The sequence below is a fragment of the Bos mutus genome, chromosome 3 (assembly GCF_027580195.1).
Source record: "Bos mutus isolate GX-2022 chromosome 3, NWIPB_WYAK_1.1, whole genome shotgun sequence".
NCBI classification, from domain to species: domain Eukaryota; kingdom Metazoa; phylum Chordata; class Mammalia; order Artiodactyla; family Bovidae; genus Bos; species Bos mutus.
In genome coordinates, this window is record NC_091619.1 from 10,117,881 (window position 1) to 10,145,462 (window position 27,582).

The 27,582-nt window shown below is 45.8% G+C and overlaps 1 protein-coding gene and 1 long non-coding RNA gene across 4 annotated transcripts in view; both read right to left on the bottom strand.

The window, feature by feature from the left end:
* Positions 1 to 27,582, bottom strand: part of FAM78B (family with sequence similarity 78 member B) — a 103,462-nt gene that overhangs the window by 66,918 nt on the left and 8,962 nt on the right. The window contains exon 3 of one of the 3 annotated variants that reach the window (XM_070366722.1): positions 21,764 to 23,693. The exons of the other annotated variants lie outside the window; for them this stretch is intronic. Coding sequence (XP_070222823.1) covers positions 23,377 to 23,693 — 317 coding nt within the window. The 3' untranslated portion in view covers positions 21,764 to 23,376. Of the gene's footprint in view, positions 1 to 21,763; positions 23,694 to 27,582 lie in introns of those variants that run through there. 3 annotated transcript variants of the gene reach the window in all.
* On the bottom strand, positions 7,155 to 16,443 carry LOC138986803 (uncharacterized). Its single transcript, XR_011463448.1, has 3 exons — positions 14,216 to 16,443; positions 13,688 to 13,965; positions 7,155 to 11,760 (listed from the first exon to the last, which is right to left on the bottom strand). It is a non-coding gene; the product is annotated as an uncharacterized lncRNA (long non-coding RNA).

Sequence of the window (27,582 nt, forward strand, 5' to 3'; positions counted from 1 at the left end):
TTATTAGATAAACAGTGACCTGAGTTATAACACTGGCTTATCAGTGTGATGAAACAATATTTCACAATATCTGCTGGCTTCTTAAGATGAAGCATGATGAAAGCAGGAAGAGCAGTTTGTAAGGATGTCCACTGTCCCGTGTGTGTCCTTCAGGGATATGGGGACAATCTCTGGGCCAGTCCAATGTCATCAGCAGCACTGGGTATTTGCTGGGCCACTGTGCTTCCAATAATGTGGGAAGCGATGGGTTGTTTATTAAATTGGCAGGATCTTGGCAGGAAAGGGGTATTGCTGAATCTAAGAAGGACAAAGTGGCTTCCTTCTCATCTTTGAGAACAGTATTTCTGCTAGAGTCCAGACCCCAGTGTTCTCTTGGCATTTTTTATGGTGAACAAGGGCTGAGCTTTGCAGAGCTGAATGTCTCGATCCAGGAGCTGAAGGCAGTGCCTGAAACTCCTAATAAGGCCCTCTTTGTTTCTTTTTGAAGAGCAGGCTACATCTCAGGAAAAGATGATTGTTGTTCTTGTATAATAACTTTAGGTTTATCTTTCCTAAGGTACAATTTCTTGAAAGAACCTGCAATTTACATACTCTGCCAGTAGAGGACAATGATGTGAACCAAACAAGACATCTGCTTCTGTGGAGATCTCCCCCCAAACTCCACAAGTGTATAACTGTTATGTCCACTGATTTATTAAAACATGTACAACTTTTGAACAATATTATATGCAAGGCTGAGCAATTTTAAAGAAAAGAAAACATGGATATAATGTGGAACACTGAATCTGACTTTTACTGGTTAGGAATGTTTTCCGCTGCTAATTTCACGCCTAATTAATTGCAGAAGACTTTGTACAGCTGTGGACTGCAGGCTGCAACTTTTCCCAGGCTGCTTCCTTCAGCAGCACCAGCTTCTCCTTCCTTGAAGGCTACTAACGAGGAGCTTGCCATTATAACTGTTCTGTTTTGGAACACCTCTCTCTTTTCTCTAAACATTATGATTTACTGAGTACTGACTCTATACCAGAAACTGGACAGAACACTTTTTGCCACTAATTTCATTTCAGCCTCATTACAATGCCACAAGTTCCATTATTATTTCCATTTTACCATCGAAAGACTGGACTCTGCTGGTGACTGGGCCACATCTGAATTCAGATTTTGCCTCACTCTTACACACACTGTCTCACCCCTCTCTCTGTCTCACATCATCTACCAAATTCAAAGAAAAGGAAGTTATGAGCTTCCTGGTGCTGACACCAGCTTCCTTGCACCACCCTTATAATGTCCATTTCCTATCAGAAGGGGGAAATTCTCTACTTTATCCCTAGTGTAAAACAAGACAAAACAGCTCTTCCACCCCACTATTCTTTACTCTATGAATTACTTGAATGAATGTGCATAACATACTTATTTATAGATTCAGAGAATTTCACCACGAATGGGACCTCAGAGGGCATTTGATTGGACTCCCTTTCTTTGAGAAGAAAACCAGGCAGGACAAATGCAGTGACACTCCAGGGTCACGCACCTAGTTAGTGGCAGAGGCAGGGCTGGACTCAACGGCCCTGTCTTACGGTTGGACTGTAGTACCCTGTAAGATTTTTTTCTTTATTCCTACTTAGAATTTTTATGTTTTCTCCACTAATCCCCTGTAGGTTTTTCAGACCATTTCAGAGAATTCTGAAAAAGTGGCTGTTGAAACGATCAGAACATCATAATCATCAACAGCAGAAAGAAAGAAAAGAATGAAAAGGAAAGAAAAAACAAGAGGTTCAATTGGTTAAAATGGCTTAAAAGGAATGGAGTATGAGAATTTAAAACACCTCAGTGAGTCAGACCAACATTCACTCCACCCTATCCAGAGCCGCTGATGGTGGTGTCACCAAGGGTCGAGGGAAAATATGGGAGACTCATCTTTAATGTTAACTTAAGCATTTGGAAAATGTTGCCTAACTTATCAGGTTCCTTAGCTCAATTTATATTTGTCATCTATGACTCTAAAAGTTCATTCCTGGAATCTATTTATAATTTCAGTCCATACTGTTTCTAGGAGCAACGGTTTTCACACATTTACTACCTACAGTGTAAAGTACTACTTCCTTTTATTGGCCTAAAACTATCAAGCTCTCTAGCTGTGCTCAGCAGGTCAGGACGAGAAGCCATTAACATCTTTCACCTGAAGAATTATATTTAAAGCAGCTAATTAAGTCTACAATGAAAACAGGTATATTTACTACGCAAAAGCGTTAATTAGGCCAATTTTGAGGTTCCTACAAGTTTCCTGAAAGAGTTCAGTCCACCTACAGGACTTGATCTTCTCCAGATGTCTTCCAGGTAGAATCTACTTCAGTAGGAATTTTCTTTTCATGCCTGTGTGGGCATGGTTTGTGGCTTCCCCAGAAGAAAAATGAAAATAGGGAGTCTGAGGGGCAGGGATATATAATCTGTAACTAGAGTCTTATAGCAATGACATCGTGAAAATGCATTCTTTTGTTTTCAAAGTCCAAAACCAACAATAACTCCTTTCTGAACAAAGGTATGTTGGGAATGGTTAACTGACTCCCATAGCTAAAGCTGGGAGATGGGATAGTAGGAAACAGCATTTTGATGAAGATTCAGATTTCATCACCTGAATCCTTCCAGATCACGGTTTAATGAAAGTATGCATTGCCACCCCCACCCCCGCCTCTGTTTCGCTAACAATAAGGAATAAGCTTCCGTTGTTTTCTATTCAGCCCATAGCATGAGACATGTTGGGTGAAGACATTTTCCCAGACTCAAAGAAAGAACAGCTAGATGGCACCCTCTGAGTCTCCTTTTGTGGTCAGGGCAGGAAAGGGATGGAGAGAAAACCGGGCCAGAGAGAATTCCAGATGGAGCAGTTTCCACTAAGGTGCAGGGTTCTGCGTTAGCAGCCCCAACCGACACAGGCACAGAGTGCTTCTAGTTCAGCACCATGGCGTCTGTCCAGAGGAGAGTGGAGGCTGGTGCCCAAATGTGCTTCTCTCTCCTCTAAATAGATTTACAATCTGTATGCATTCCACAGAGATAGTGCAAAGGTTAATAATCTGAGGTATTTTAGAATCAGTACAGACCAAACCCACTTTCCAAAAGCCGGTTTTCTATGTATTAAGAAGAGATCTAGTCTCCCAAGACCCAGGAAATCCCCAGGGGTTCATGCATTTGTAAGATGGAGCAGAAGGAATGTATAAACATAGCAAGCCTCAACACTAAATCTTTTCAAATAGCCCCTTTGAGGGGGACTTGTCAATCACCAGTATTTCAAGATGGGCTAAGTACAATGCCTTAACCAAACCCTGCTAGTAATTTGCTTGTCTATGAGACCAGCTGGGAACTAGCAAAGGACACGGGAGATGTAACAGAACAAGGCTCTAAGAATTCTAATGCATGGAGGGTGTCAGAGATTTAATGAGTTCAATCTATACCAATGTCTGAATTCACAGCATGGCTTATTCCAAGAAGTGCCAAGTGCTTTAAAGATGACATGTTAATCTTCCCAGAGCCTGGGTAATGGAAAGCCTGAGCCTTCAGGGACAGGGTGTAAGGTTGGGGAAGCAGACTTATAGCTGTGTGCTGGCCCCCCAGAGCAGATCAGTGATGTGGGTACCAAGACAGCCATATCCAGATGCCTCATCCTTCTGCCCTGATTGCTGCTGCCAGTGCTGACAGCTCTCATTGCCAGTGTTACTCCAAACTGTGACTCCTTACTTCTCACTTTCTTTATGGCAGCAGAACTTTATTAAGTAATAACCAAAAATAAGAGAGCCAAAGAGCAGATAAGTGAGTAAAGGGGGTAACAGAAAGATGTGCCAAAAGAAAAAAACAATGAGCACATGGTAAGTATGGGGTGGACAAATCTACCTCCTGCCTAAGGTCCCAGGCCACCCTGCCCATAGCTGGGAATGAATCTGCTCCAGAGAGGCTAGGCTCTCTGCCCTTGGGCAGGAAGAAGATCTAGTTGCCTGGTGGGGTGCTCTAGGTCCTGGCCTGGCCCAGTACAAATAAGGCTCTACCCCACGTGTCAGTTCAGTGCCTGGCATACAACAGGTGCTCACCGAGTGTCTGTTAAGTGTCCGTACATGTACTGCATTCTATAGTTTAGTAAAGTGCTTGCTCACCTCATCCCCTCACTTCTCGTAACTACCATGGTGCTATTGAGCCTCAGATTAAACTCAAGAACACTACGACTCTAAAGGAGAGAGAAAGCGCCTGAACACAGATCATCTCATTCCATAACTTCTTCTAAATGTCTGTAGAAAAGGAATGTCCCAGGCTGACTTAGTAGAAACAGCATGAGTTGGAAGGGAGGAGGCCAGGTTTCTACGCCCCAGAATGTTAGGCTAGAAAAGAACTTGGCGAAATAGCTGGGGGATGACAAGCAGTTTCCTTCTATGTGCGAACTCTGATTCTCAGTGGTGGCTGCCGACCCCCTGGGAGCGTGGCACTGAGAACTCTGGGGCTGCCGAGGGGAGAAGTGTGCTGTGACCGATTAGCCATGTCTGCCACAGGTCTGGAAAGGGCGAACAGAACCAAGGATGTTATCTATTGTCATATTTCTTTTTCTAGTCTACCTATTTGTATTATAGATAATAAAGTCTATTAGAAAATTAATATATTCAAAGCCACACAGATGGACGGAAGGGAGGTGAAATCTGAAGCCAGGACTCTTGACTACTAGTCCAGTACACTTTCACTATTTCATAATAATATCCTGGCCCCAATACTTAGTTCTAGCTCTACAAATACAGATACAAATACAGTCCCCTGTGACTCTTGTTTCCTCACTTGCAGATTAGAGGAGATAAAACCCTGTTTTATCAGTCTCAGAATTACTCAAAACCAAATGAAATGCCAGAATTTCAGAACTTGAAGCTTCCAGGCCCACATTCTTGCTACTGCACCACGATGCTATCAATAGACATGAAAACACTGAAAGGCAAAAGCAGCCCTAAAAATGCAAAGCAGTATTATTGGAAGTGAGGAGTCTGGAGCCCTAGATTCTCTTCAGCTGCATCTGCTCCACACCTGCAGGTGCTCTGCAGGCTTTCTCTCTATAGCCAAATGGGCTCAGCTCAGGAACACTCAGGACGGGAGAGAAGCAAGACTAACAGAGAAGCAGTCCTCAGTCCCCTGGGAGGCAGTCGGTCTGTGTATGTTGCAGAGGAGAGCATGGGACTGGAGGTAGAAGCTTTGTCCTCTTATATCCCACTCATCCTTCTAGCCTACTTTCCAGAGTACATGTCCCAGACCTAGTCAATGAACATGAGTTGTGTGACTGGAATTCTGGACTGCAGGTAGCCTCCCCACTTGTCAGTATTAGGGCTTACAGGAGAGTGAGCTAGGATTTCTGGCTTTGCATTCAGGGGTTTTCTGTCTGTCTCTTACTTCTGCTCCCACCTCATTCTGCTCATCAAAGGCTCCATCTCTCAGGCTTGCTAATTCCTCCTCCTTCTGACTCACTCTTATTGGTTCTTCAACCGACTTGCATAGCTTCTGAAGTCCTCCTTCTTCAGCCTCAGTATCACAGTGATATCAAGAAAAAGCACCCACCCCTTGCCATGCATGTTTGTGAAGTATTGAGCTTGCATGCCTTTCATAAAAACAGCCACAGCATCTACCTTTTCTCCTAGAATGAAAGTCACCAGAGTAGAGGCCATGATTAAGCCTAGAGGTGTTAGAATACAGCCAGATCACTCATCTTAACTAGCCTTAGATTCATAACATTGCAGAGCTAAAAGGCATTAAGAAGCTCTAGTCTAACCAGCCACTGGAAACAAATCATAAATATTAAAATTAATGTATTTGAGGTCACACAGCTGGACTGTAGCAGAAGTGAAATCTGAAGCTAGGACTCCTGACAACTAGTCCAGTGCGTTTTCATTATGTCAGATATTCTGGTCCCAACACCTAGTTCCCCCGTGCTGCAGTCCATGGGGTCGCAAAGAGCTGGACACGACTGAGCAACTGAACTCAGTTCCAGCTCTATGAGTACAGATATATGAGTCCTTTGTGACTCATTTAGAAAAGTATCCCTGAACACAGCAAACACTAGCTCCCAGGCAGCCCATTTTGGGAGTCCAAGAAACTCCACCCAATACATTTATTTTATTTTTGGGTTGTCACTGCTCACTAGATGCAAACTCCATGAAGGTAAGGATTTTTGTCTCTTTTTTTCATTACTGCATCCCTATTGCCTAGAATAGGGCTTCCTTGGAGGCTCAGCAGTAAAGAATCCTCCTGCAACGTGGGAGATGCATGTTCAATCTCTGTGTCAGGAAGATCACCTGGGGAAGGAAATGGCAACCCACTCCAGTATGCTTGCCTGGGGAATCCCACAGATAGAGGACCTTGGTGGGCTATAGTCCATGGGGTCTCAAAAGAGTAGGACATGACTTAGCGACTAAACAACATTGCTTAGAATAGTGCCTGCATATGGAAGATGCTTAATAATTATTTGCTGAACAACAATTGGTCTTCTTTCTAGCCCTTAGGGCTTTTTGAGAGAGTCTGATTCTTTTTATCTTATATATTATAGCACCTCATATAATTCAAAACAACTGGTATATCCCTGAGTCTTTTTCCTCCATCCCTAAATACTGACAATCCCTTAAATATTATCTGAAGTTTATCCAGACCTTTTCCCATCTTGGGGTGTTCTCTGAACATGCTCCAGAATCACAAGACAGCAAGGGGGATAACTGATGTTTTCCGAGCTAATCCATGTTCTCACTTTAGACTCAAACTTGGAGACCCATAAAGGCACATCAACTATGCTAGGAGGAGAGGCCTAGGCTCAAATCTTTATTAAGTAGCAGGTAGGCCAACATAAGGGCTTCCCAGGTGGCACTAGTGGTAAAGAACCCACCTGCCAATGCAGGAGATGCAGGAGATCCAGGTTCAATCCCTGGGTCAGGAAGATCCGCTGGAGGAGGGCATGGCAACCACTCCAGTATTCTTGCCTGGAGAATCCCATAGACAGAGGAGCTTGGCAGGCTACAGTCCATAGGGACGCAAAGAATTGGACACGACTGAAGCGATTTGGCATGCAGGCCAACATCAGACACAACTGATAAGCTCTATGATGCAGAAACTTCGTAGGTAAAACAAGTCCCAATGCATTTCCCAACTTTTTGATGCTATCCCTGTGAGTAGCATAAACAGGTGTCTCTAAAAGGAAACTAACGACTATGGCTCCCTATTTAGTCAGATTTTTTATTTCTTCAACGAGCATTGTTGACAAATCAGTGTGTGCTATGAACTGTGCTGGGCTTTGAGGCTACAAAGCTGAGGGAAAAACACTTGACACACTTCTATACACTTGACACTTAGACTTCTATATACTTGATACTTACAGTCTAGTGGAGAAACCCAAGCAGACAAAATGGCCACAGTGATACAGGGGCAGAGTTAATAGGAATAGAGAGAGAGGAGCCACTCAGTCAGTGTCAAGGAGGTGGGGTAGGCTTCTTGGAGAGGGAAGGAGCATTTGAGCACCAGTAAGCACCACCAAGACATGCCTGGTCTGGGTTTGCCACTGGTTTCAGGTTGAACCCTGATACATACAGATGTGTAGCTGGCAGAGTGGGGTGCAGGGCTGGTCTTAACCATACTAGCAAATCCCATGGGCTACTCTTCCTGTGGACACCATCAGCCAGGCTTGTGTTGCCCCAGAAATACGTTCTTTCGGCCAAAGAGCTGAACAGCCTGCTGCCGTTGCTTTATTAGGCAAGTCCAAGTTGGGCTGTCCTACTTTGGGGATGAAGGTTAGAGGCTGAACTCTACTATGATGCAGAGCCAGGGTGGCAGCCTCACTACCACCATCAGCAGGGGACCCTCAAAGGCAGGATGTAATGATGGCCATACAGGATGTGGGGCAGGGTGGAGGGAGATTTCTCCAAACCTTTTTGGAGGACTGCTTTAAATGACCAGGAAAGAGAGCTGCAGAGCACAGGTGTTCCTGACACCACCCAGCAGGGCTGGACTCTTCTTAGCTAGGAGATAGCCTTTCTATTCCAGGAGCAGAACTGCTATCTACCCATCGCATCCCCCTCCCCACCAAGCCTTCAAATGTGCAGATTCCTTATTCATTCTTTCGTCCACCTCACAATCAACTGCCAACATACGACTCCTAAGAGTTGCCCCCATCCTGGAGAGAGGAGGCAAGAGCAGCAACCACAATTAGGTGACAGAACCAGCCCCAGCCAGACTGCGGCCTGGGGGATCTGGATTGGACAGTGAATGTGAATATGCAAATTAGAATCCAGACATTGTTAGGGGCTAGAGACTGATTATAAATCTGGGAAGTCAGACAGCAGCATTACAGAGCACTGGGCCTTCAGAAAATGATCATTAGGGCAACTAATGAATCTGAGCCAGAGGAAAGAGGCACCCTCATCTCTGCTCTAGGGTGGGATGAGGAAACTGACCTGCAGAAGGCCTCCGTCCTTTTCTATTTTGCCAATGCGAAGTCATATGATGTGCCTCAGTTTCCCTTATTGCAAACAGTGGGCAAAGTTGCTGAATATAAGGAAACAGTGGACATTTCTAAGAAAACGCTTGATAAGAAAACTACAAAGAAGACTTAAAAAAAAATTTTTTTTTTTTCTCCATGGTTTGTATCAGTCTTGACCACTGGTTTATAGCAAGAGAGGAGGGGCAGTGCTCTGAAATTTACAAAATCTTCCTATTCCCATCATCTTATACACTCTCAGAACACTCCCATGAGGCTGGGATCTTACTATTAATGTCTGTTTTCTAGATGAAGAGACAATGATTGTTAGAAAAATCAGGCAACTTGCTCAGAGTTTATGACCAACCAATAGCAGAGCTGTGACTATAATCTGACCTTCGGACACTAAAGCCCAGGCTGCCTCTGTAAGTGAAAGTAGCTCAATTAGAGGGGCACTAAGTGTCCAAAAAGTGGACACCTTTATGTGTTTGCGATGCTCCCTTGATATTGAAGGCTGGGTCAGTGAGCAGGCAAAATGCGCATAAATGGCTCACCCGCCATGGGCCAACAAATCTGTATGATGTGCCCACTGGGGCAACAACATGTAAGGTGCAGAGACAGTCTCTGCCCCATGGTCTCTAGTGCAACAAAGAGATAAGTCAACACACAGTTACATTATAGTCAGACAGATGACTAATGGGGCAAGTGCCCCACCACAAGAGGTTTGGAGACATGGAAATCTCTGTGGGTTTGACTCTAGTTACCGAATAAGACACTCTATTTCCCTGCATATTCTAAAAGCATCAAACAATTGAAGGAAAAGAGTTGGAATACTGCTACCTGTGTGTTTTTCCATGTTGTTTTGAAACCACTTTGTCTAAGACAGAATTTCTTAAAGCTATTACATTTGAGTGTTTACTATGTACCGGAAGCTGTGTCCCTAATAGGTACTTGAATATTTGTTAAACAAACAGCTATAGAATCTCCACAAACACTCTGCAAAGTAGGTATGTTTATTCCCATTTTACAGAAGAGAAAAGTGTGTTCCTACTAGAAGGTGACAGTTGGATATGCATGCGGGACCTGGTAAAGAGTGACCTATAGAAGAGTGGGCAACCCTCTGGCTGTCCAAGGTGCTTCTAGAGGCAGTCCCTGACAGCGTGCATTGCCTTTTAATCCACATCGAAGGATGCAAAGCTGTATAAGCCAGGGATAGACTGCAAGTGCCCCTGACTCTGTTAGAGGGAAACTGTTCTGGGCTGGATGAGGTAGAGAAGGCGAGGAGGCAGGCTGATAGGTAGTGAGCTGCTCTCGCAAAAATGTGGTGTTTCTTGCAATCCTGGCAAGATGTGCCAACTGTGAGAGGTCCTGGGTTTCCTTGTTCTGAGAATAGTTTCCCTGTGGTCAGACTGGCTACGGGGGTGACTTGACACAGTGGCAGGCAGCCCTGCTCTGCCCTAGGGCGTGTCTGCATGGATGGAGGCAGCTGCCTTGTAGAGTGTATTGTGCAATGGAAAACAACTGGTAACGAGTGGAGGGGTCAGGCTGTACTTATTGAGGCTCCAGTGTCCTGAACAACTTGGGTCTATTGCCGCTTGGGACTCTTGTGCCCAGAAATCCACTTCCAACCTGGAATCTCTCAGATGACCTTTATTACTCAGGCCTGGGAAGACTGCATAACCGAAGCTAGGACACAGTGCAGCTGCAGAAGTCTTAGGTTCACAGAGAAGCCCTTGCTGAGCACTGGGCGTGGAGCTGCAGTTCACTGGCTTGCTTTTCAAGGGACTTGGGATCTAGTGGGAATGAATGGGAGACTATTTTTACACAAGGACTTGTTATAAAACAAAGAAACTGATTTTGTTTGTGATTTGAGGAATCAATATCATTACTTTAGGCCTGCGTATAATGTTCTCTATCTCAACCAAATTATAAGTCTCCCAAGGGTGCAGCTGCATCTTCTATGTCTCTGACTCCAAAGTTTTAGCACATGAAGGCCTTCTAGACCTTTTTTTATGGAATGATGCAGGGGCAACTGGTGGCAAACTGGGTTAATCTTAAATCTACTGAGTGCCACAGACTTAGAACGATGGTTTGGTGGAAAGGTTACCTAAAAAGGAACTGTGCTTATACCCTGAGTGAGACAGTGGGATGGGCTCCAGGATCAAACATGCACAGCACAGGGCTTCTCAGGTCAAGGGGCTGGGACCAGAGAGGACTGTGGCTTGGCCGACAGCACTAGACGTGACAGAGCCCAGTGGTTACAAGTGTAGACTCTGGAGCCAAGTTCATTTGGATTCAAATCCCAGTTCCAAAGAGCTGTGAGATCTTGGGCAAATCAGTTAATTTCTCTGTGTCTCAATTTCCTCCTCTGTGAGTGGCCACAGTAACAGTGCCTAGTTCACAGGGTTGCTGTGAGGATTAAATGTTTTGTCATTGTTGTTCAGTTGCTAACTCATGTCTGACTCTTTGTGACCCCATGAAATGCAGTATTCCAGGCTTCCCTGTCCTTCACCATCTCCTGGAGTTTGCTCGAATTCATGTCCATTCAGTCAGTGATGCTATCCAACCATCTCATTCTCTGTCATCCCCTTCTCCTCCTGCCCTCAATCTTTCCCAGCATCAGGGTCTTTCCCAATGAGTCAGCTTTTTGCATCAGGTGGTCAAAATACTGGAGCTTCGGTTTGAGCATCAGTCCTTCCAATGAATATTCAGGGTTGATTTTCTTTCGGATTGACTGGTTTGATCTCCTTACAGTCCAAAGGACTCTCAAGAGTATTCTCCAGCACTAAAATTTGAAAGCATCAATTCTTTGGTGCTCAGCCTTCTTTATGGTCCAACTCTCACATCTGTACATGGCTACTGGAAAAACCATAACTTTGACTAGACTGACCTTTGTCAGCAAAGTAATGTCTCTGCTTTTTGTGCTGTCCAGGGTGGTCATAACTTTCCTTCCAAGGAGCAAGCGTCTTTTAATTTCAGGACTGCAGTCACCATCTGCAGTGATTTGGAAGCCTAAGAAAATAAAATCTTTCACTGTTTCCACTTTTTACCCATCTATTTTCCATAAAGTAATGGGACTGGAGCCATGATCTTAATATTTTGAAAAAAAAATTTTTTTTTGAATGTTGAGGCCAGCTTTTTAACTCCTTTTTCACCCTCATCAAGAGGCTCTTTAGTTCCTCTTTGCTTTCTGCCATTAGTGTGGTGTCATCTGCATATCCGAGGTTGTTGATATTTCTCCTAGCAATCTTGATCCCAGTTTAAATGTGTTAAGATATATGAAGTATCTGGAAACACGTAAGTGCTAGTTATTAACACATAGAAGAGGCTGGGCTGGGGGAAGGGACACTGAATCCAAGCTGGGGGAAGGTGCCAGGGGGACTCTCTGGGGAGATGACACATCCTGGCTGGGAACTGCATGTAATGTGGTATGGCTCTGGCTGAGGGGGGCTTCCCTGGTGGTACTAGTGGTAAAGAATTCACTTGCCAATGTAGGAGACACAAGAGATGTGGATTTGATCCCTGGGTCAAGAAGATCCCCTGGAGAAGAAAATGGCAAACCACTCCAGTATCCTTGCCTGAAAAATTCCATGGACAGAGGAGCTTGGCAGGCTATAGTCCATGGGGCTGCAAAGAGTTGGACATGACTGACTGTGTCCATGGACCTGGCGGAGGGACCACAGATGAGATGGTTAAGAGATGCCTCGGATTTTCTAAGTGGGGAAGGTCTGGCATTAGTTGCTAAGGAGTTTAAATTTTATCTTGAAGGGCATGCAGAACCTTAGGAGGGAGTGACCTGATCAGATTTATACTGTGAGATGCTCGTTCTGACCGTGATGCAGAGGATGGGTGGTAGAGGTGAAGAGTGTGGAGATGGGAGGCAGGGAGGCCAGTTAGGAGGCCATGGCAGTAAGGCAGATGAGATGCTGAGGCTGGCAGTAAAGAAGTGGGGACAGAGAGAAAAGGACAGACAGATCCCAGAAAGATTAGTTAAATAAGTCGTGTTAAACAACAAGACTGGCATATACTAAATTACCAACAATAATAACACATATGGAGCCCTCAACAACGGTCCAGGCCCTGGGCTTAATAGCCCGCATGGATCATCTCATTTAGTCCTTACTCCTACCTTACGAACTTCACAGGGGTGCGGTGGAGGGATGAGGGAAGGACAGATGCACTTAGGGACTAGAGGACAGATAAGACACTTCCTACTAACTGACCTTTGATAGAAATAAAAAAGGAAATTTTATCAAGGAGTAAGTAATCATGAGGCAGCCAAAACAGCTGACAAAAGGCACCAAAGAAATCCTGAACACAGATCAGTGGGCACAGTAACCAGGGCTCCCAAAGCATAAAGGAGTCGGTGGGTCTCTACTGCTAATGCTTCAGGAAATAAATATCAACATGTAAAACTGCCTGACAGTCTGCAGTCTGTCAAATGTGTGTGTGTGTGTGTGTGAGACAGAGAGAGAGAGACTATATTTTCACAAATTCATGCATGCTCCAGCATTTGGATGGGAAGAAAGAGCTGTGAGTAAGGGAGGGGTCTAGGAATGAGTCTGATTCTCCTTATGAATGATCGTGATGTGGGTGTCACTGGAATGAAATCAACAGATGGCAATAAATTTGTAGAAAATGAAAGAGACAGATTTAAATCCAGGATCACAGGAACCCTTAAACTGCTTCTATGCAAGGGAGGCATACGAACATTAAATATTTCCTGAAGGATAAGCTCAGTTCTGGAAGGTGGGAGGCAAGGACCGGGAAGAGGCGGCTGGCTGTCCCCATGATGGAGCAGGAAGAATTAGAGAGTAATGGGGCGGGCAGAGATGGGAGCAGAGTGAGGTCTCCCATTCATCTTCAGCTGTACTGGCTCTTGACAGACAGGGAGTGGGTGGCTGTTTATCTCTCAAACCTCAGCTATTTTCTTCAGTAACAAGGTGTAAACTAACTTCGCTCAGGGCAAGATCTTCTGCTGCAAAGGGAAAAAGCACACCAAAGGTACAGAGCCTATGGGTGAAGGACAAACCTTCCAGGGAAGCCCCCTCTATGTTCTCTACGGAGGTACCTCACCTGGAGGCTTCCTTAGGAATTCATTCATCTTTCCATAAGAAAAGCAACTCTCTTCCAACCTCCTGCCTGGGAAAGGGAGAACTTTGGGGTTTCTTTGAAAAAGCCAAAGATGGGGTGGGTATTGTGGGGACTCAGTACCTGCCAGACATGACCATCATTTGAAAGACACACATCTGCTCCCAGTTTCCTAGATCTCAAACTTTGTCAAAGAAGACAGGAGGCAGGGTGCCCTCAGGCTGGGTTGAGTCCATTATAGTTAAAGTGAAGAATGTGCCTGAGGACAAAAAAAGCTGAACCCTTGTGTGACATCCTCAGGAGGCCAAGGACTGCAGGCACAACCATCCTTGCTTCAGATTCTCATCTGTTCCATCAAGGTTGCCTCTGTCACGTTTGCCTCTCCAAGTTAGAGGTGCCTCCTAGACAAGGAACAGAGCCAAGATTTTACATTTTGCATGATTTCCCACATGCCTCACTCCCCTGCCCAACCTGTTTGGCAAAAAATATCATCCTGGAGCACATCTGGCATCCTGCCTCCAGGGCATCCTGCTGGTTGGCACCAGGTGCCATCATAGCATCAGCACTTTGCCTGTGCTTTAAAAGGAAAAGAGGGCTTCCTAATGGGCAGAGGGAATGTGTGGAAGGGCCTGCATGGTACAGGACACCCACCTGTTCTGGGCGGTGTGGAGGAGGGGGAGGAAGAGTCAGATGTTTCCCCCAATTCCGTTCCAGTTGCTTCACAAGTTTGAGAGACGCCACAAAGCATTATCTTAGAAAAAGTCAGCAGAATGTCCAGTCTTGGGTCTGTATATGATCAAAAACAATCTCCAGTCTGACACAGTTGTGGCACCCAAAGGGGCCCATCTAGGCAAGTTTTCCAAATGAAAGGGGACTGACTCTTTTTCTTGGTTGGTGGCACATTAAACTGTTTCTCAAATTCAGGACCCGAAAGGCTAGTAGGATGGTAAAGATACTTTAGTCTATCTGCACCTTCTGGCCTTGGACAAGTCACATAACTTCTGAGTCTTCATTTCTTCATTTGGAAGAGAAATGACACTTTCTCTACTTTTACTTTCATAGCTACTGTGAGAAGCAAAAGAAATGTTATAAGCAAAAGCACTTTGTAAGCTTTTATTACCAGGATGAAGGATGGTTAGTAGTAACATGGCTTGCAAGGGCCAGAATCTTCCCTGAGGACAATTCAGAGGTGTGCTTTAGGCCTTTAGTCCAACAGACTAATATCTCAGAGTTACTGCCACCACCATTTTGTTGAAAAGGCTTTTGACCTCAAGGGCCAATTTCTAACTTCTCCATTCAGGGTTTTATGGCATCTGGGACCACAAAACATTGGGTTTATTGAAGGTCCTGTCTGAGTCACCTTTTCTATCTCTGAATTAACCTTTTTGATTATTGGGCCAGGGGTGGCACATTATAAAGCCAACAGGATGTCAAAGTGGACCGAGAGCAGGGAACACGTCTTGGGGGACATTTCCTCCAACCTCTCAGCAGAGGCAAAGAGCCTCCTGAGCACTGGTATTCATTTCATTTGGGCTCACAGGACCTGGAGTTTTCCTGGGCTTCCTTCTGGTGAAGCATTAGTTCCTTAGCCTTCCCCAGTAGTCCGTGCTCAAGCTCAGTTTATGACTTTGTGATAATGACTTACGGTCCCTCTTTGCTGGTTTCACCCCCTGCCATCAGGGTTCCTAGAAATTCTGAGTTCATAACCTAATTCCAGGGCTTTGAGCTCTGGCTCTGGATCTCACCTGCCTGGTGTTTAAGGGAGACCATATCTAGGAGGAGATGAGCACAGAGATGTCCGGGAAGAACAAAGTGCAACTTTGCAAGCCAGCAATTGACACAAGGAAAGGAAATTTGTTCAAACCCAGGACAGGAAAGACCGGCTGTGTGTGAAGTGAGGACAGTCAGCAAAGTCCTAGGGGCTGTTGAAGGTAACAGCTGGTATCTCTTACTGGAATGCTATGGTTCCAGAGATAGGAAGCAGATACAACACTGGGAAAAATAACACCCAGATGGAAATCAGTAAACAGGAGGCCTGGGGAAGTCTCTCATGGCTGCTGCCTGCTCAGGCTAGATCTTCCCTGAGAACAGAGTCCAGGGATGAGCAAGTTAGACCCCACAAGGATACTCTAGGAAACTGGATACCTAGAAATTCTGCCTAGAAAAGCTGGATGAAAAGGTGAACTAATGGTGGATGTCAGCTGGTCTTTACACATCTACAGGGTTCTCCCTCCTCTGGGTGGGCCTCCTGGACCCAGCATGGTGCCAAGTACCAAGGTGCTGCACAGTACCACCAGGCTGATCCAGCAGGATAAAGGGTTCTTACACAACCACAGCAAGCTTTTCTTCACAGTATGAAATATTTCCCAGCACAGTTCCTGCCACATACCAGGTATTCAATAAATATTTGTCCATTTAATAATTTCTTCACCCATTTCAAAAAATGTAACAGAAACATATAATGCCTGTTACTCATCAGGCACTGTTCATTCAGTTCAGTTCAGTCGCTCAGTCATGTCCGACTCTTTGCGACCTCAGGGACTGAAGAACATTAAGCTTCCCTGTCCATCATCAGCTCCCTGAGCTTGCTCAAATTCATGTCCATCAAGTCAGTGATACCACCAACCATCTCATTCTCTGTCATCCCCTTCTCCTCCAGCCTTCAATCTTTCCCAGCATCAGGGTCTTTTCCAATGAGTCAGTTCTTTGCATCGCCTGGCCAAAGTATTGGAGCTTCAGCTTCAGCATCAGTTCTTTCAATGAATATTCAGGACCAATTTCCTTTAGGATTGGCTGGATTGATCTCCTTGCTCACCAAGGGACTCTTGAGAGTATTCTCCAGGACCGCAGCTCAAAAGCATCAATTCTTTGGTGCTCAGCCTTCTTTATGGTCCAACTCTCACAACCATCCATGACCACTGGAAAAATCATAGCTTTGACTAGATGGTCCTTTGTTGGCAAAGTAATGTCTCTGCTTTTTTAATACACTGCCTAGGTTTGTCATAACTTTTCTTCCAAGGAGCAAGTGTCTTTTAATTTCATGACTGCAGTCACCATCTGCAGTGATTCTGGAGCCCAAGAAAATAAAGTCTGTCACTGTTTCCATTGTTTCCCCATCTATTTGCCATGAAGTGATGGGACTGGATGCCATGATCTTAGGTTTTTGAATGTTGAGTTTTAAGCCAGGTTTTTCACTCCCCTTTCACCTTCCTCAGGAGGCTCTTTAGTTCCTCTTCGCTTTCTGCCATAAGGGTGGTATCGTCTGCATATCTGAGGTTATTGATATTTCTCCCGTCAATCTTGATTTCAACTTGTGCTTCATCCAGTCCAGCATTTTAAATGATAAACTCTGCATATAGGTTAAATAAGCAGGGTGATGATATACACCCTTGACATACTCCTTTCCTGATTTGGAACCAGTCTGTTGTTCCACGTCCGGTTCTAACTGTTGCTTTTTGACCTGCATACAGATTTCTCAGGAGGCAGGTAAGGTGGTCTGGTATTCCCATCTCTTGAAATATTTTCCACAGTTTGCTGTGATCCACACAGTCAAAGGCTTTGGCAGAAGTAGATGTTTTTCTGGAATTCTCTTGCTTTTTCTGGCAATTTGATCTCTGGTTCCTCTGCCTTTTCTAAAACCAGCTTGAACATCTAGAATTCTTGGTTCACATACTGTTGAAGCCTAGCTTGGAGAATTATGAGCATAACTTTGCTAGCATGTGAGATGAGTGCAGTTGTGCTGTAGTTTGAACATTCTTTGGCATTGCCTTTCTTTGGGATTGGAATGAAAACTGACCTTTTCCTGTGGCCTGTGGCCACTGCACAGTTTTCCAGATTTGCTGGCAGACTGAGTGCAGAACTTTCACAGCATCATCTCTGAGGATACAAAGATGGAATTCCATCACCTCCACTAGCTTTGTTCGTAATAGTGCTTCCTAAGATCCACTTGACTGTGCACTCCAGGATGTCTGGCTCTAGGTAAGTGATCTTAGATTTTCTGTCGTTCTTCTGTGTATTCCTGCCATCTCTTCTTAGTATCTTCTGCCTCTATTAGGTCCATACAGTTTCTGTCCTTTATTGTGCCCATTTCTGCATGAAATGTTCCCTTGGTATCTCTGATTTTCTTGAAGAGATCTCTAGTCTTTGCCATTCTACTCTTTTCCTCTATTTCTTTGCACTGATCACTTAGGAAGCCTTTCTTATCTCTCCTTGCTATTCTTTGGAACTCTGCATTCAAATGGATATATCTTTCCTTTTCTTCTTTGCCTTTTGCTTCTCTTCTTTTCTCAGCTATTACTTTCATCACCAGTCACATCCACAACTGGTTTCACTTTGGCTCAGCCTCTTCATTCTTTCTGGAGCTATTTCTCCATTCTTCTTCAGTAGCATATTGAGCACCTACTGACCTAGGGAGTTCATCTTTCAGTGCCGTATCTTTTTGCCTTTTCATACTGCTCATTGGGTTCTCAAGGCAAGAATACTGAAGTGGTTTGCCATATCCTTCTCCAGTGGACCATGTTTTGTCAGAACTCTCCACCATGACCCGTCCGTCTTTGGTGGCCCTACATGGCATGGCTCGTAGTTTCATTGACTTAGACAAGCCTGTGGTCCATGTGATCAGTTTAGTTAGTTTTCTGTAATTGTGGTTTCCATTCTATTTTTTAAAATGTAACAAAAACATAATGCCTGCGACTCATCAGGCACCATACTAAGCACTTTATAAATGTGAATTCATTACATCTTCCTAATAACTTTATGATGTAGGAAATATTATTACCTCTCATTATGGATGGAGAAGCAGAGTTGTAGACAGGTTAGTTATGCTGCCTGAAGTTACTCGGCTAGTAAGTGGTGGAGGCAGGGAGGGGCTCCCGAGAAGCTCCGATGGTAAAGAACCTGCCGGCAATTCGGGAGACCCAGGTGTGATCCTGGGTTGGGAAGACCACCTGGAGAAGGGAATGGCAACCCACTCCAATATTCTTGTCTGAAGAATTCCACGGACAGAGAAGATGTCCATGGGGTCGCAAAGAGTCAGACATGACTGAGCAACTAACACACACACACAAGTGGTGGAGGCAGGATTTGAACCTGTGTACAGAGGCTGCAAGGTCAGTGCTTTTTAATGCTACAGTGCTTCCCGTCAGAGAGGAGTAAAGCACAATGCATTTTCAGTGACCAGTGGCTATGAACCCCATGCTCTTCTCCCTAGGGGCACACTCTACCTGTTCACCTATGGCTTTATCTTTAACAATAATAACTACAACAATGAGTCTCCAATGCTGTGGTCCACCTACACAGAAACCCCAGATGAATGCAAGGTAAGATGTAAGGGGTCTAGACAGCTGTTAACACAAAAAGAACTGAAATCTTTGATACTATTCTGTTAAGTCTGATTTTTTGGCTTAACAGATAAATCTTGAAATACCTTTCATATGCATGCAGTTTGGTAAGAATGTTTGCAATAGTTTTGTTATCAGATGTTCAAATTATTTGCTGTTCCCAGCATTCTCAACCACCGCCTGGAGTTTGAATTATTCTTTCAGATGAAGCAATAATATACTAATATTGGTGGTCAGAGCGTATGTTTGGAGTCCTTTGAACCTGGTGTTAAATTCTGGTTTTAGCACTGTTGAGTTTGGGCAAGTTACATGATCTTTCAAAAACCTCAGTTTCTTTATGTGTGAAACAGAGATAAGATGAATATAAATGAACTTTAAATGAGATGTAATTTGTGTACCTGCCTCCTGAGAAACCTATATAGGTTTCACAGATCAAGAAGCAACAGTTAGAATTGAACATGGAACAACGGACTTGTTCAAAATTGGGAAAGGAGATTCAAGATCGTATATTGTCACCCTGCTTATTTAACTTCTATGCAGAGTACATTACATGAAATGCTGCACTGGATGAAGCACAAGCTGGAATCAAGATTGACGGGAGAAATATCAATAACCTCAGATATGCAGATGACAGGACCCTTATGGCAGAAAGTGAAGAAGAACTATAGAGCCTCTTGATAAAGATCAAAGAGGACAGTGAAAAAGCTGGCTTAAAACTCAACATTCAAAAAACAGATCATGGCATCTGGTCCCATCATGTCATGGTATATAGGTGGGGATACAATGGAAACAGTGACAGACTTTATTTTATTGCACTCCAAAATCACCGCAGATGGTGACTGCAGCCATGAAATCAAAAGACGCTTGCTCCTTGGAAGAAAAGCTATGACAAACCTAGGCAGCATATTAAAAAGCAGAGACATTACCCTGCCGGCAAGGGTTCATATAGTCAAAACTATGGTTTTTCCAGTAGTCATGTATGGATGTGAGAGTTGGATCATAAAAAGACTGAGCACTGAAGAACTGATGCTTTTGAACTGTGGTGTTGGAGAAAACTCTTGAAAGCCCCTTGGACTGCAAGGAGATCAAACCAGATTCCAAAGAAAATCAAATCATGAATATTCTTTGGAAGGACTGATGCTGAAGCTGAAGCTCCAATACTTTGGCCAAGTGATGCAAAGAAATGACTAATTGGAAAAGACCCTGATGCTGGGAAGGACTGAAGTGAGGAGGAGAAGGGGAAAACAGAGGATGAGATGCTTGGATGGCATCACCAACTCAATGGACAGGAGTTTGAGCAAGCTTCACAAGATGGTGAAGGACAGGGCAGCCTGGCGTGCTGCAGTCCGTGGGGTCGCAAAGAGTCAGACATGACTGAGCTACTGAACAACAACAATTTGTGTAAAACACCTAACATCTCCTGTTCGTCTTGTGCTTATCAGGTGATGAATCAGTAATAGATATCTGGGTTAGGAATGGACCTACACTGACAGCCAAGTGGGTTACACAGCTCAGACTTCTGATGGGTACTAAATGGATGTGAAGGAGGAGACAATTCATTCAACCAGTTAGGAGTCAGGAGGCCCAGCTGACAATTGTGGTCAGGACCTTTCTTACCAATATAGTTGTCTATTAGGCTAGGCCATTCCTGTAGACTATCATTACATTATGGAGTGTATTTCCCAAAGAAATGATAAGCTTTCATAAAAAATGAAATTCACTGAATTGATATGCTATCAGAAACACAAAGTTTTAAAATAAATGCAATCCTTTGAGGATTGCTAAGTGGTCTGCCATTTTACTTTTTATATGACCTTGGACAATTCCTTTTACCTCTTTTTATGTTTTTTTTTTTTTTTCCCCTCTTCTTTTAACCTGCAAAAAATTTAAAGGAGTCAGAGCATGGAATTTCAACATCTTTTCAGCTTCCAAAGGTCTATCACTGTTTTTCCTTCCAATATCAGCTACCTAAAGGGAACAATCAACTTGGAATCAGATAGCAAGTGTTACCACTTCCTCACTTAACCTGACAAATCACTTACAACTTGCTTAGCCTTGGTTTTCCCCTTGTTATATGGACAATATCATCTCTAAGAGTGAGCATGAAGTTCAACAGAGGTAACATACTTGAAAGCATTTTTGTAAATGCTGACATGCTAGCTTTGTCTTTCTTTATCTAAGTTGAGCTTTATGTGGCCCCAACCACCTTGAGATCTACACAGCCCTAAATAGCTCAATACAGGGAATCTCCACCCCCTGCCCCTACCTCTGGAGAAAGTCAGCCTGCTGAGTGCCAGGGCCATGTATGCCAGGCATGTATGCCTTCTCAGGGGTCCCTGGATATGCCTTCCAAATAGCAGACAGCTTTGCCTCCCAGCTGCCCTCCCACCCTCCTTCCTCCTGTTGGTCCTTCTCAGAGCCATCTGGAACAGAAGGAGGTAAAACAAGCTCACCATTTGCCAGAAGCCAAATGCCAGTGCAAAGTGAGCCTCGGGGTGGGGGCGGGGGGGTGGGGAAGGCCCAGGGAAGGACAGTGGGGAATCTTGGAGCCAACTCATGTCTCTGCCACTACAGAGAGTCACTGAGGATGCCTGTGTTTGAGTGGGGACTTGAGGTTTCTTAGGAAAGCAGCTTCTTCTCCAGCAGAACATTCTGTCCTGCCAAGGCTATCTCGGGGCCCTGAATTGTGTACAAATGGTTGGCAAATGCAGTTATCATTCAGCAGTCGCTTACCACATTGCAGAGGCGCTGGGTCCACTGAGGCAGTGGTTTGCACCTGTCATTCATGCCCAGTACAGAGCAGGGGTCTTGTTGGACACTCTTGTCCTGAGCTGTGGGCCCAAGATCCTTACAGTGCCTTAGCTCCTCTCTTCACCCTCAATGTCAGTGCTAAGAAACTTCAGCTCTTTTTATCAAAGCACCTTAGCACCTTTCCTAGATAGGCAGCTTGCTTTGAAAGGCATCCCTTCAAACTGGAAAAAGTAGCCACTAAAAGCTCTGTCTATAGTTGAGGAACAGAAGAATCTAGTACGCAAATCATAATTGTGGTAAACTAAATATCTTGAAAAACCCTCCGTTACAAATTTCTTACTGAATCCACAGTTCAGGTTGCAAAACAAATCCCCAGGAGTCAGCAATGAAGAGGAAACTGAAAATCAAACAGGTAAACAAGCTCAGGCTCAAAATGTATAAAACGACAGTGGACAGCCCTGCAGGAAGAGTCATGAATACACAAGCGAGAGAGAAATTTCAACACACTTTCTCAATCATTGATAGACTGAGCAGATAAAACTTGGCAAGAATATAGAACATTTCCGTAACACAGCTAACAAGCTTGAGCTTATGGACATAAGAAATAGTAAAAATACATTCATTTTAAGCATACATAGAAGCCCGTTGGGAATGTTTAGAAGTTAAATGGAGTGGCCTGGTACTGGAATTTTGAGCTCCTATGAAAAGTGATTTCTGTCAGGGAGACCCACCTCAGTTCTATCCTGGGTCATGTAAATATCCCACTGTTGACAAACAGGGATGCATCTGAAGAAAATAAACACTTGAGACTGGAAACAACTGCATGTAGACTTGAAACAGTTCAGGAGTTCGTTGCTACCTTGTAAACTGGTCTGCGCTCTTGAACTGTTGATATATACTTAGCCCTTGACCTGTCCCAGTGAAAACAGCCTGACCATCCCACCCACTTCTTTCTCTCTGGCTACTCTGCTTCCATTTAACCAGAGATATTTCTAGGAGAATACTTTTTCAATGTCTTTGTTCTTTCAAGATGGCATGACAACACTCCAAGGTGCTTTTCCTTCTCGTGGACGCAGACACTGGCATGTAACTCTAGATACCAATTCTGACAACCAGACGTTTCAGGAGGCACCAGATGCTGAGGGTAAATCTTGAAAAAAACCTCTTGGCATCCAAGTAGGGGATTTCTTTCTCAGAATAACCACACAAACATGCCTGTGTTCTCATCCAGAAGCACCCCCACTCTTCTCGGCTCAATAGTGGTTGTTTGTCCGATGGTAGGGGTACCTGGCCTGTGACTCCTCAATCCCAAGTCTGAAGGCATTGATACAGACTGCAGAAACTATGGCCTCTGTGAGTGGAGAGGAAACCATCTTCAATTCCAAGTAGATACAAACAATCCTCCATGAGGGCTGTACCCATGTCTCAGCCTTAATGTGGGATCCACGCCACTATTTGGTGAAAGACCATTGGCCACTTGGTGGAAAGGTAACTGGGCACAGATCCTAAGGTTGACAGTTTCCATGAAAACTTCTTCTCATGCGGACAAATTCTCTCCTTCCATTCGGCGGTGAGGCCTGGGGTTTCTGCAGGAGAGAGGGGCCCTTGGCACTACATCTGCAAGACCCCTCTCTGTCAGCCTTGCTCTGGGTCCAACTCTCCATCTAATTATGCATCAGGTCCATTTCTGAAAGTCTTTTCAACAGTGATTTAGCAACCCCACTAGTAGCCAGATGGTCTAGGTTCCCGGTGGGATTTAGGTCCTGAAAAGATGAACTCTTCCAGAGACATCTGAGAGGAGCCGGCACTGGCTCGGGCAGGAGGATGTTTGCCTTGGCTGCAGAGAGACCACTTTGGAGTTCCCGGCTCCGGTCCTCCCTTCCATCTCAGAAGCCTCTCAGCTCGACTACCCATGTGGAGAAAGTTTCCTGCGGGGGCTTTTCTGCAGGGAAGCCTCTGCGGGAGGTTGTTCTGTGGCATCGGCTGTGCGGTGGGGTGGGGTCCAAACAAGGATGGGCCAGTCCCCCCCACGTTCACACCTGGGAAGACAAAGCGTCCAGAGCTTATCTCGGCATGCTGGGCAGGAATGAGGCTGCCCATGGTTCCCCGGGACTCCATCTATCCCTGCCACTTGTCCTCTCTGTCTGAGGGTCTGCTCTGGACACCCAGGCCTTTCTGATGGCTGCTGGGAAGCCAAGGGCTGTAAAGCAGGTTCTGAACCTCCTTTTATGCTCCCTCTCCCTGCTCCAGACTGTGTGCTGCCTAGGCCTGAAGGCTTGTCACACTGATCTCCTCATCCCTGCCCCCACCTGCTCTGAGGCTGTCTCTGGTGCTCTGGTTCTAGCTCTTCCGGCTGCCTCATCAGACCTCCAGAACACTAGTTTAGTTGCCCATTTAAGGCACAAGCAGTTTTCTTTACAGAGATCATGCTCACTCAAGAGACGAAGGTGGAAGTTCAGGACAGGCTTGGAGGGTCCAAGGACAGAGGCGTGTGTGGACTTCTCTGGCAGCAGCTCCCTCTGCACTTGTGTCTCCCCATCAGAGGGACAGAGTAAGCCTGACAAGGAGGGCCAGGAGACAGGGCGCCTGGGAGCAGGCATCTGGCTAAAGCCCAACAGCTTGAAAGAGCGCCTGACCAGAAACAGGGTCAGAGGGCAAGCAGGGAGATACTGAGATGGACACGGAGACAGCACAAGTGTTGGACAGGGATAAAGGCAGGCAAAGCCTTCCCAAATATAGGCTGATTAGACAGGAGACCTAAAGGTGCCTCCTCCTCCACGGAGGCCTCTAGAGAATGCCAGAGGTAGGTCACTAGTACAGGTTTTGAAAGGGAGGGCTAACGCTGGAATGGGACCATGTGTAGAGAAAGCAGACTCCCTGACATCATGCTGAATTTCTAGCATCTTCCTCAGGAGAGGCAGCCTGGAGTGGTGCAAAGATCTTGGATTCAGCCAGATAGGCAGAGGTGACAGGCTGCTTGGAGGCACAAACTCAGCTCCCTCTTCCTCTAATCCATCCCTCAGATCCCAACAAGGACAAAGCAAACTGTGCTGTAGCCCAGCTTGCTCACTCCTGCTCCTCCCCGCCCTCACCTCCTTTAGAGTAAGCAGACACAGCAAAACTGGATCAGAACCCGATGCTAAACTGTATTGAGTTCACAAAAAAAAAAAAAAAAAAGGAGAAAACCCAACTAAAAGCCACAATAGAAACAGTCTCCAGGCTTCCAGGATCTCCCTTTCAGACTCCCCATCTGCTCCCGCTCCACAGGGGCCACCCAGCTGAGCCCTGCTGTCAGGGGAGGGCCCTGGCCCCCTCACAATCTGCCATCTCTGACATCACTTGGATCTCATTTCTTCTGGAGCTGCCAGGGGCCCTGGAGCTACCCTGCTGCCTGTGGGCAGGGGACCAGGGGCCCGGGGATGGCCTCGGCACCTGGGCTGGGGATGGGGAGCATTGAGGGGCGGAGGAAATGGATTCTGGGTTGTTGGGCATCCAGGCCGAATCTCAATTTTCAATTTTTCCATGCATGCCTCCTCCCCTGGCTGCCAAGCCCTCCCGTTTCCTGCCATCTGTGCCGGGCGTCTCCAGGGAGCCCCTCTCCTTTCTGGTTTGCTAATCACTGCCTATGGACACTGGGAAGAGGCTGGTCTCTGTGCTCCTGGCACCTGGGTAGCTGTTCCCCAGGGCCCATCTGACTTCCTCTCTGTGCAGAAGGGCTGTGCTTTGGCCTCCCTTGGGTGGCCCACAGACTCGGACCCTCAACAAACGAGAAATAGGTGGCGCTGACCCCTGATGACTGCATTACAGACCGGGGTGCACCAGCCTTGACTCATGGAGTGAGCTACCTGCTCCCCGTCAGGCCCAGTGCAGCCTGGTGGTGAAGAACGTTGGCTGTGGAGTCAGAGAGACCCGGGTCTCTTCCCGGCTCCAGCACTCACTCGCTGTGTCAGTGCACCTCTCTGGGGCTCACTGTCCCCGTCTGTAATGTGAGCGGCTGGGCTACACGATTTCTCACATGGCCCTAACACCCCCAAGTCAAGGGTGACTCTGTTGACTCGCATTTTCCCGGCTGTGCCTCTGCCCTGTAACCTAGAGTCTGCTATGACTGGTACCTGGAAGCAGTCTTGTGGGAGGCAGCTGGAAGGGCAGAGAGTGCTGACCTGGGTGCTGGGAGGGTCCCCTGGGTCTGACCCCAAGACCCTGATCTCATTAACATGCCTGGACCAGCTGAGCAAACCAGCTGGGAGGCGACGAGACTGGCTGCTTCCAAAGTGATTTAAACGCTTTGTTCCCTGAGTCTCCACAGCAAGGACAAAGGCAAGCACTCAAGGCATTATATTGAACGCTCTCTGCTCACCCATGTGTTCATCCATTCACTCTACCATTTGGCCTTAATGCAGCAGTGAAACATCGTAAGGAGTCACTGGAATTCTGGGTTCCGATCCTAGCTCTGTTGCTTGTGAGCTGGTTAATGCTAGGGAAGTTACCCACTCTCTCTGGGCCTTGGTTTTGTCATCTCTAATGTGGGGATAGTATGGTACCTGGCTCTCAGAGCATACGAAGTATCTAGCACCGGCGAAGTCTTCAGTAAACGGTGGCTGTGATCATCATTAAGTTGAATACATTGTTTACAGCCTCGTGGGAGACAGACAATAGCCTAATGCCTGCCCATTTCTTAAAGTGTACATGTGTCCCAGGAAGACAAGCTCCCTGGCTCCAAGGGTCAGGAAGACATCTTCAACAGGAATTTGGGTTTAGTTCTTTAGCACAAATCTCTTATCCTTCCTCAAAAAACAAAAACAAACAAACAAAAAAAACAGTGAAGTTTATTTATGGAAATTTGAAACAGCCTCAGATATTCGAGTCAGTTAAAGCCTGGTCTTGAAGCGAGTTGCCCAGGCTTTGGTGTGAAGGCTGTCATTTGCCATTTTGGAATGGAGGCTCAGCTGGTGGTTCTTGGGAGGAGGAGGAGGGAGAAAGCCACTTCTCATTCTTCATCCTTCCCTCCCGACACATGCCAGATCCTGACTCACTCCCCTTACCCATGCCCAGGGCAAAGGAACATTTCCTTTGCCTGTTTCTGGCAGTTTCCAGCCTTGCCAAAGGCTGTCCCTGTCACCACTCGTGCCCACAAACCGTGACCTCCCTGGCCTGCCTGTCCCTTCAGGATGCTGCTGAGCTTGCTGACTGAGGATGCCGATTTATTGCTTCCCATTAGCCAGACTTCTGACAGCCTCTAGGCACCCTGGCCTGACATAGCCCACACGCCAGCTTGGAAAGGTCAGGTCTCCAGAGAGTCAGTCAGCCAGAGGCTTTTTGAGACAGGCTTGTCACAGTAACCCCACCGAGGCACCGTCAGGTGACACACGGCCTTATTTATTTTGCTTAATTGGACAGCCTGAAAATTTCTGTTTGCCTTTTTGGAACACATTTGGATGTTCCTATCTGCCCACTCTTATCTTCAGAGACCATAAATGATGCCCTCCAAAATGCCTGTGCACCGACTGCCCCTGGGGCTCCATGTACACAACCCCGGGGATGACCTCTCTCATCCCCACCTCCTGTACAGGGTTGGCACAGACCATGCACTTGGCACAGGAGGGCATGAGGCAGCCCTGATTCTACCAGTGCCTGCCACAGTGAGTGACCTTGAGTACATTAGTTATTTAATCAGCTTGCTTATCTAAAATAGGAAAAATGGCTGTCCTACATAGGTCTCATGATTTCAGGATTACGTGAGGTTGCCTTCTAAAGGGACAAATTCATGAAAGTATAAGTTAAAGATCTACTATAAGATGTATCAGGAAGAATGTATTAGAAATAGTTTTGGACACAAATTATTTCAGGTGTGGGTCTCACTGCCCACTCAGGCTGGAAACTCCAGACCTTCCTGAAAAGGGACAGCACAGTATCACTCCAGCCCCAAGT